The 10,520-nt window shown below is 47.1% G+C and overlaps 1 protein-coding gene across 1 annotated transcript in view; it reads right to left on the reverse strand.

Moving 5' to 3' along the window:
- ERGIC1 (endoplasmic reticulum-golgi intermediate compartment 1) overlaps positions 1–780 on the reverse strand; it is a 65,945-nt gene extending 65,165 nt beyond the window's left edge. Inside the window, exon 1 of the mRNA XM_064458717.1 lies at positions 605–780. Within this exon, the coding sequence (XP_064314787.1) occupies positions 605–624 (20 nt within the window). The 5' untranslated portion in view covers positions 625–780. The remainder of the gene's footprint in view (positions 1–604) is intronic.
- Positions 781–10,520: the final 9,740 nt, after the last annotated feature.

A 10,520-nucleotide genomic window follows, 5' to 3' on the forward strand; every position in this document is an offset into this window, starting at 1 on the left:
CACATACCCTCTCTGAAACGTAAGGAGTGACCTCCTAAACCTGCTGTGGGAGCCCGGGGACCTGTGCGAGAAGGGGCCCAGCGCCTTCACCCTGACACCTGCAGCGGGGGCCTGCGCCAGGCAGAGTCACCCCGCCGCTCCACCCCTCCTGCCCGGGGCAGCTCGAAACTCCGCACACCTCCTTCTTGCTTTGCACAACAGCGTTATATCATAACAGCCGCTCACTGGGCACAGTCTCCCAGCTTTCCACATCCCTCCCCTGCCTAGACCGACCTACTTCCATCCATCCATCCATCCATCCATCCATCCATCCATCCATCCATCCATCCATCCATCCATCCATCCATCCATCCATCCATCCGCCCTCCCTCGGGTTTCACCTCGCCCGCAGCCACTCACGGGCCCGGCCCTCGCCTGGCTCTTGCGGGGCCCTCACAAAAAAGGGTGTTCCGGGGCGGGAGGCGCCCACCACTACCCGCCCAGCTCTGCCCCGGCCCGGGGCGGCGGAGGCCGGGGGAGGCCGGGCGAGGAGCGGCGGCCCCGCCGGGCAGCGGGCGAGGCTGGCCGCGGTGCGGGGGTGGGCGGCTCGCCCGGCCGCACTCACCTCCTGAAGTCAAAGGGCATGTTGGTGGCGGGCGCCAGGCAGGCTGCGGGACCCGCCGCCCCCGGCCCCGGCTCTCGCCTCGCTGCCGCCGGCTGCAGGGCCAGGAAGTGACGGGCCCCGCCGCCGCGCAGCACTAGCCCATTGGGCGGCTGCAGCCGGCTGCTGCTTCCGCCGCCGGGTTACGGACAGCGGCGGCCGGGGGGCGGCGGGGCCCTCGGGGGAGGGCTGCGGCCGGCCCCCCCGCCGCACTCGCGGGCCTCGCCTGCCCCACCGCGCCCCAGCCCGCCGCCCTGGCACCGCCCCAGGGCCCGCTGAGCTCCTCGCCGCACCCCAGGGGTCTCTGCAGCGCCCCGCAGCTCCGAACATGAGCCAGCAGTGTGCCCAGGTGGCCATGGCGGCCAGCAGCATCCTGGCTTGTGTCAGGCTTAGTGTGGCCAGCAGGGGTAGGGCAGTGATCGTGCCCCTGTGCTCGGCACTGGTGAGGCCGCACCTCAAATACTGTGTTCAGTTTTGGGCCCTCAGGAGAAGGAGGACACTGAGGTGCTGGAGTGTGTCCAGAGAAGGGCAACGAATCTGGGGAAGGGTCTGGAGAACAAGTCTCATGAGGAGCGGCTGAGGGAGTTGGGGTTGTTTAGCCTGGAGAAGAGGAGGCTGAGGGGAGGCCTTATCGCTCTCTACAACTACCTGAAGGGAGGTTGTAGCGAGGTGGGGGTCGGTCTCTTCTCCCTAGTAACAAGCGATAGGAGGAGAGGAAATGGCCTCAAGCTGCATCAGGGGAGGTTTAGATTGGATATTAGAAATAATTTCTTTGCTTGAAGAGTGGTCAGGCACTGGACCAGGCTGCCCAGAGAGGTGGTGGAGTCACCATCCCTGGAGGTGTTCAAAACACATGTAGTCGTGGCACTTGGGGACAGTGTTTCAGAGGCATGGTGGTGTTGGGTTGACGGTTGGACTTGATGATCCTAAAGGTCTTTTCCAACCTTAGTGATTCTATGAAAGGCCCCCTTGATTACAGCGCCCCACAGCTCTGAGGACCCTGCCAGCACCCATAGTGGTCCCCTCAGCCCCCCGCAGCCAGCACTCGGTTGCCCTGGTGGCCCCCTCAGCCAACCCTCTCTGTGCCCACAGCACCCTGAGGGCCTTGTCGCTGTACCGCAGGCCCTCTCAGCACCTCTCGGGCCCTGGCAGCACCTGCTGCCCCACAGCCACGGAGCTGCTGAGCCCCAGAGCTGCCTGGAGGTGATCCTGCCTGGCAGAGCAAAGCTCAGCCCTGTGCGGCTGTCCATTCAGTTGCTGCCCACGTTAGCGAGGTGTGTTGGAGTCTGCTGGCCCCTCCACAGCAATCCTGAGCTGCCAGCAGACGTGGCCTGCATCAGCTAATGCAGTGGGACTGCCCAGGCCTGCAGGCTGGAGCGTGGCTGCTCGCGTGATTGTGGTGTTCCAGGTTTTGTTGGGCTTCTCTTGCATTCTTAGCATCACAATAATAACAGCTTATGTGTGTGAATGCAGTGTGGTCTTTGTCTGGAAACAGACTGTGCCACTGTGACAGACTGGGAGAAGCCTCATGCTTCAAAGTGCTCATAAAGACAGGAGAATCACCCCTGCACCACTGAGATGTGCACCCCTCCCTGGCAGTGGATGAACTCCTTTGGTGCCAGCATGGCTCTTTCACTTTCTCTTGAAAATCCTTCTGCAGTTTTATTGGAGGCTGTGGAATTAAAGTATGAAAAAGCTCCCTATTCTTTAGGGGAGACATTTGCCCAGTCTTGCATTTTGCCTGAGGTGCTGATGCTTTGTCTGACTGCATCCCTGCTGGGTTTAATGCAATGCACAGGGCTAGTCCCACACTGCTCCATGCACCACGCCAGGTCCTTCCATCAATAATATCACCAGCGAATAGCATCAGGCAGGGACTTTTTGCTGCAGGTAAAGTGTGACCAGTGCTATATTAAGAAGTGCTGTCACTCACATACAGTGCACCTTAGATTACAATGCAGGTACAAAATATGACGACTCTTGCCTTTTAAGTCTAAAAGCAGGGCAAGTGAAAGAAGGAAATGACGGCAATCTAAATATGCTGTGTGCAACATACTGCTTTTCTAATTGAGTCTGCAGCTTTCTTCCTTTTCCTCCTGCTGTCATCATCGCTGTACTTAGAGATTCACATCTTTCCATTTTTTCCTTTCACCCAGAAACAAGGCCTATACCTGGATAAAAAAAGAAATTCACATTGAAACAAGCAGAGAAAAACTACCAAAGAGTCAGAGCTGTTAATCAGTGCCATAGTCTTCCAAAGCAAGAGATAATAATTCATTCTGGGAATATTCAAAACTAAACTGGAGGAATCCTGGGGATGAGATAACAAGGCACAATTCCTTAGAAGCCCCCAGGGAATAGATAACAATACGTAATTGGGGTTTTTTTTGATCTCAGACATCTAAATTATCCAACCACATTGTGCAAGCATATTCAGCAGATTGCTAACTGATCAGCCATGAAATCCTGCTGCACTTTGCATTGTGCTCCAAAACTGAACAACCCACTGAAATTAATGAGACAATTCTCATCTCTCTTGAGGTCAAACCAATTACATTGGCATAGCCAGTGGGTACTATCTGTAGTGGAAAAAACAAAACAAAACAGAACCTATCAAGATAGAGTTACACAACCAAGTGCCCGTCTGGGCTCCTGGCAAGGCCCTGATATCATTAGCTATTATTAAGTGACTTGTGCAAAGGCATCAGCTCTCTCAGAAGCCAAGAGGGTGCTGAAGTGGTTACAAGAGCACTTCATTTGTACGGTAGACAAATCTTCAGGTGGCCTAGAAGAGTTGTTCCTTTTGCAGGCTCGAGGCTCAAGAACACAGTAAGAGATCACATTGCGAAGATTTTATTGGCAACTAAAAGGTCAAATTCTGAAGAAAGTAATGAGCTCAGGGCAGCGCCAGGACAGCTTTCCAGTTGGGTCCAGTTCACTTACATCCTTGCCAAGGGAAGAAGAAGTTAATGCCCTGAGATAAGACCCTCGTCACAATATTGTTTAATTACATAAGGCTTCTAGTGAGCCTGAGATAAAAACAGGAATTTGTCCGCAGTCCAGCTGGGTGCGGCTGCTTAGATCATGTTGTGTATTAGAATGGGAACTAAAAGCACGGGTTTATTTGAAGGTGGTTGTCACATCACTAGGACTGGAATGAGTAAACTGATACTGACAACTGATTTAAAAGCTAACATTCTTTTTCATGTGAGCAATAAACTATCATTTTCCTGACAACAGTAGCCCTAAAACTATTTTTTCTCTTCACATTACGTTAGGTACATTAACTGAGCTAAACTGCTACTCTGAAATCAGTAAGTAAATATTTTCAGAACTCTTTTATCAATGAAGAAACCAAGGCAGAGGGATGAATTGATTCACCTAAAACTACAGAATAAGACCAGCTTCAGCTCTAAAATTAGCAAACAAATCCCTGCATTCCTAATTCTGGGTTCATAACTATTCTTGAAAAAAAAAAGGAACATTTTCCTCATTCCGGCTCACTTTCTTATGGATAAATCAGATCAGGGTTGACTCTGCCTGGATTCCTAACTAATGCCTCACAGCAACAAAACTGTTACTTCCTTCCTATTAAAAAAAAAAAAAAAGTGGTCAAAAAGTGCTTTATTTGAATCATCTTCCTGGATATTTACTCCATAAACATGTTGTTTCTCCAGGTTTCCTAGATATTCCTAATTTCTAGATGATGTGCTATTCTTTACTTTTAACTTCACATTAACACACCTTATATTAATCCTTGATCATTTTTATTATCTCTATTTTGTAATCTCAAAATTTCCTCTTTCCCAAAAAAGTGGAACCTCAGTCCTTAACCATTCGGTGTGGGATAATATAACATCTTGTAACACTCATATATGATTCCTCTTTTATTTTGTTTGTGATTCCTTACACATGGCTGAGTTTGATGTTAGCCTCTGGCTTGTGCTATGGCTCTTGCACTGGGAATGTATTGTAAGTGCTGTGACTGGGTCATGAGCAGCATTGTTTGCTAAGGGTAAAGCTGGGTACATACAGTCATCGTTTAGGTCAATTAGGTTTCGTTCATCAATTAGGAATGTGCAGAGACTGTTAAGGAAGGTACAGTGCTTATTCACTTACGCCCCTTCTGCTACTGAGGTGTGTTTGCTCCCAGCTGAAGTGTAGCTTTTTGTTTGGGATGTTGTATGGCAGGGTACGCACCGTGAGATTTTACCCTTGTGACTTTATTCACAGGATATGCTTGTAGCACTCGTGTCAGGGTGGGCTGGGGTTTGAAATGAGCACATTGCTTTGCAGGGCGTGTTTACTTGATTATGTGTTGTATTCTGCAGGGTGTGTTGCTGACTGCATGAAGCATTAAACACAACTGCCGTTCAGGAAGAGGAAAAAACATTTTAGAGAATGAAGAGAAAATGTTATAAAGCATTTAAAAATATAAATAACAGCATGTGAGGAAATCTTTGTGAAGAAACAGGATGCGCATGAGGGTGAAGAATTCAAATGCAAGTGCTGTGCTAAGTATAATAAATAATGAAAGCTCAACCCTTCCTCTTAGGATTTTAGTAGGCTACATGTTGACAGTACTTTCCAAATGCCAGGGTACAAAAAAACAAGCTTTAAGTCTTGTTGCAGTGTGGTGTGTGTTTATCATTATCACAGATATGTGCTGTCCAACTATTATTTTCAGATTGAACTTTAAATGGACGGTAGAATTAGTTTCTACTCAGCTTACTACATAAGGCCCTTCTTTATTATCACCTGAGATTTTTCTTTAAGAAGGCATAACAACCACCTCTCTTCTTCCCATTCAATATGCAAAAGAAATAATCTGATTATTTGACAGATCATGGTGCTGGGTACAGCTGCCGTGTGTGTGAGTATGGAGAAGGGGGTCTGTGCAGCCACGTGGCCTCTTCCTCGTCCTGTGACATTGGGCAAGCACATCATTGGGCAATGCTAGGGGGAATCTATCGCGCTTAAAGTCCCTAGAAAATTTACCCTGTTTTTAATATGGTTTCTCTTTGTTTGCTTGTTTGCTGGTTTGCTTTACTTCTGGGTTCCAGGAATTTACTATGGGAAAGTCACAGTGAGCAGAACATTTTTGTATTTGGTTTCTTTTTCCACTGTGGAAATGAATTCCACAAAGAAGTTTCAGCTCCTGTCACAGGCTTACCTCATGCTTTCACAGTATCCCTATGTTGATTATTGTTTAGCGTAGTTCAGGAGACTGCAAACACTTGAAAGGTCATGGCCAAAGGGAGATGCAGATTAACAGTTAACTAGGGTGAAGTCCAGTAATAGAGGACTTCAAACACCAAAAAAGAGGCCAAATCTCAAAGAGATTTGGGATTAGCAGCAAAGCAGAGTTGAGGATTAGCACCTGATTCTCAAAGGGGTAATGCTCTGTAGGGAGTTAAATGCCTAAATTCCCTGTACACTGGAGAGGAATAGTTAGGACCCTAAAGACTTGAAGTGCCCTTAGCTAGTACATCGAGCGGCAAGATGCCTACATCAGCCAGTAGGAAGGTCTTAAGGGAAGGGAACATCTGAACATCCCAATGTGAAACTCTGATACAGGACCAAAAAGTGTTTGCTTACGGGTTTAAGTAACACATTTGGCATGGACACCTGAATCAGTCTTCTCAGTGAAAATATGCCTGGGAGATGAGCTACACCTTCTACTTTAAATATGCACCAAGCGCTGAAGAGCAGTGCCCTGGAAGCTGGTTCTGGACCTTTGAACAGGGAGTGCTGTGAGAAACTTTAGGGCATTCAGGGGAAGGGAGGAAAATGTGCTCTGCCCAGATTCTGAAAGCTGAGCCATGGTGTAAACAGGAGCACATAATTTCTTGTGTCAAATCAGGGTGCCTGGTTAGGGCTCTTAGCTGGGAAACAGTGGCAACATTGGGACTGGGATACTGGTGAAGGGGTCTATGACTTACTGATTTTAAATATCTATAAGCACATACGCAGTCCTGAGAGTTCCCTTCTACTGTGTACTTTGAGTCCCACTCAGTCACAGCATGCCTAGGAAATGGGGTCCTAAGACCTTACTGGCAAAACACGCCACCTGATTTCGGGATGGACTTAGGCAAGAAGTAGCTGACAGAATTCAGCCCGCCCAGAGCAGCAGTGCTGGGCAAAAAAAGGCGCCAGACCTTTTGGCGCCTAAAGAAGCTTTCACCAGAAACTGTAGGCACTTAAAGCATCTGACGTAGCTGAGGAGGGGAGGCAGAGCTTTCCTGGGTTGCTCTCATGAGCACAGGCGCCAGCAGTCTGCATAAGTTGCACTTCGATGCCTGAGTGCTCTTTTGGATCTCTCCCAGAGACCTTGCACTGGCATGCTGTCGGTGGGGAGTCAGCGCAGAAGTTCAGAAGGGGCTGGAGATGCTAAGTGCCTGCCCTGCTGCATCAAGAATGACCTTCTCAGAATGGGGGGTTTCTTCCTAGCTACGAGCTGGGAAGCCGGCTTGGGCATCCAAATGCAAGGTCAGGCTGTGCAGAGGTCTCTCTCTAGCAGGAGGGAATGCTATCCTGTGGCCAGCTATACATGGAAACCAGCATTTTTCAACAGAATGAGTATGTGAGGGTTCAGTAGCACTGGGTCATCATAAAGACCCTTGGGCAATAAACAAGTTAACCAAACGAAAACCTTGTCTAGGAGGAATTTTTCAAAGAAGGAGCTGGAAGCTTTGTTGGAAGACTTGCCAAATCCTACTGCAGCAATCTGTGGGCAGCCAGTCTTGCTACTGCAGCTTAGTGGGTTCTCTCCCATCATTGACCCGTTGGAACCAGCCATGTGCGTGAGATGTTGAATAGCACTTCACTGACTTATTTTGGCATGCTCGCCTGTTCTGCCTTATCAGCTTTCTCAGTGGTTTCCTCTAGATACTGTGTAGTGTTCAGGGAGCTGAGTAAGCCCAGTGGGATATTTCAGACAAGAGATACTATTTTTTCATCTTTTTTATAGTAAGGATGTGGATTTTTAATTGCTGCTTCTGTGATTTGCTAACAGGCTGCCTCTTCTGAAATGACACTTGTCATCATTCTCACTTGGTCGCTTGGCAGTCCTATGATGGTCAGTGGATTGGGGAGGCTTTCTCAGTGCTAAAGAATCTGTTGCAGAAGTCAGGGTGTGGCTAGAGAAAATCTTTTATAAAGAGGTTTTATTAACCCTCTGACAAATTAAGCCAGAGGTCGTTGTCTCTGGCCTTGTGTTGGTTTCACCTGGAGCTTGTGGACTCAGCATTTCTGAAGTGTCTGACCTCTGATCTGGAGTGGGGTTAGTTTTGGTGGTCAACTTCACATGGCTTGCGATCTGATCTAGCATCTATCCTTGTTGCTGACTTCAGTGATCTACCATCTGGCCAAACAGAGGCTCCAAACTGGTGATTATCTCAGAGTGTTGGCTCTAGCATATAGGAGATGGAGATGGAGATGGAAAGAGTGATGTAAATACACAGAACATGCAAAGAAGCATGGAAAGATACAAAAGAATGAAGAGAAAAACTGCTTAAGAAGTGAATGTCCAGCAGAAGGGAATTGGGAAGAAATGAGAGCAGATATGTAGGCAAGCTGGTGCAGGAACTTAGAGATGACGATAAGAAGTTTCAGCCTATGGGAGAAGCAAAGAGGAGATTTACCTGGGGAGCTTATGCATCAGAAACAAAGCTCAAGTGAAAGGTCCCTTTCAAATGACAGTGTGCGTAATCAGAAATCACTAAACCAAGTGACTTGAACAAAGCAACAGATAAACACAGAAAAATCCCCCTGCCTTTAGAGGAAGCCAGGCCTAGCAGCCTCCAGACTTCACCCCCACCAAAGACGACCTCTTTCACCCTGTCTCCTATGAGACCACTTCATGGTTTCTTGCTTAAGCTTCTCACAGAAGAAAGGGCAAAATACTGCCTTCCTCATGCAGTGATGATAAGCCAGCAGTGGAGTTAGCCGGAGTTTATTTTAATTGGACTTTTTAACTTTTTTCCTGGCACTTTAAAGTTTATGAACGGAAAGCATCAGTCTGACTCAGAGACTGGGATCCTTCCAAACATTAATCTTAGCTGCCATATGTTAATGTAGTTTGGCTCTGCTGCATCCTATGGTGTAAAAATGTCTGTACCCTTTCATTTCTGGTGTCAGAGGCTACTAAAGGGAATATATCAGAGACATGGGCAGATTGTGATCGCCTGGCATGCAATCTACAGGCATTTTATGAGATTCTGCGAGTAAGAAGGCCTACAAAACATATATGTTCTCTTCTCCTGAAATTCATATTTTATCATTCTGCAATACTGGTTGCTTAAATTATAATGTCCAGGGCAATGCTTTTGCCTGTGCTGACTCTGAAGTCTATATACAGGTTTTGGTTATCATGGTATTGAGCCCAAGGTAGTAAACCTTGGTGTATTAGGTTGGGTTCAGTGGTACAATATTTAGCCCCTTCCCTGTTGGTTGGCTTCTTAGTATGGGTATAACAAACATAAACAAAGATGACTGTCCTGTTCATCATGATTTTTCCAGCACTGAAACATGAGTCTCTCATCACTAGTGTTTTGCTTTCTTTCATTCTCTCTCCCAAATGTTTCCATTCTATGGTAACTGTTTTCAAATTTTATGCAGTCTTTAAGGGTGTACACTCAAAGTATTTGGTGTTTCCCTGCCCCTTCCTTATATTCTTACTTATGCACTCTCTTCCCTGAAATCATCATGGGAACAACCCTATGAAAAAAAAGAGAGAAGTTTCCAATTCTATGCATTTCAATGGAATTTCCCCACTGCCCTTTTTCCATATCAGTGGATGTTTTTTGCTAGTGACAGTTGTGTGAACAGCATCAGGAAGATGAAAACTTCATTACAAGGGCATTCGCAAAGGCTAACACTAGCCTAATAAAACTAATTTTCATAGATTCCCTCTCAATCCTATGTGCAGGGAAAGGTTTCCTCTAGAAGCAATTCAGAGCAGTAACCTAATTCCTTAGAGAACATAGAGTATCCAAAGAGATTAAGTCCTTAAGCCTAACACTTAAAAGCTTAAAAAGATTGAAATCCATTCTCATCTTCAGGGGAGTTACAGCGGACATATACCTGGTCCCACTGTTGTAGGTGTCTTGGCCTTTTGTGCTGACGTGGAGAAAGGTGTTCTTGACTGGGTAACCACTGGTTTATTGTACAGGACAACATCTCTCACTTCTCATCCCAGCTCTGCAGCCAATTTTCTGCACAGTTCTGAGCAGAGAGCCCTCTGGCCTTAGTTTTCTGCATGGGAAATGGTGTAAGTCATTATTTTAGTTAATATAACACTCTTCTCCAGGAGGACAGCGATTTGATGGACAGCTGATGGACGTTCAACTATAGCTAGCAAAGGCTCAAAGCTGAGATGGCTTATGATAATGTGGGCTAACAATTAATTAATAGGTCCCTTCCACTGCGCGAGACACACAACTTTCCCACACTGCAGGGAAATTTTATGTGCACATTTTACATTTTTCTATTTCCCCACTGCAGGCGCTGAAACAGCCAGCCGACGTTTGTGAGCATATGACTGATGAACAGTACAGTACGTTCACTTGTCGTCCGGAGACTCGTCAGAGTGACAAGCTGGAGCTGTAGAAGATAGAGATGACTCATGACTGGAGCTTTATGTAAATGAGGAACCTCTTCTCTTGCGTCGTGTTTTACCAATGAGGCCACGTAAAGTTCACATTGCATTCCCATGTCCCTTCTGTCTTTGAGACAGGGCAGGCAAATGGGGTAAGATAGGTGTGGTTCCCACAGAGAGGGGAATAGGTCAAAACTGGTAGTGAACCTGAATGTGAAACCCCCAGAACTGAAGATTCCTTCCCAGCAGCAATGCCTGGAGAAAGTTTGCTGTTGCCTTTTG

Source organism: Phalacrocorax carbo, chromosome 8 (genome assembly GCF_963921805.1).
Source record: "Phalacrocorax carbo chromosome 8, bPhaCar2.1, whole genome shotgun sequence".
NCBI lineage: Eukaryota > Metazoa > Chordata > Aves > Suliformes > Phalacrocoracidae > Phalacrocorax > Phalacrocorax carbo.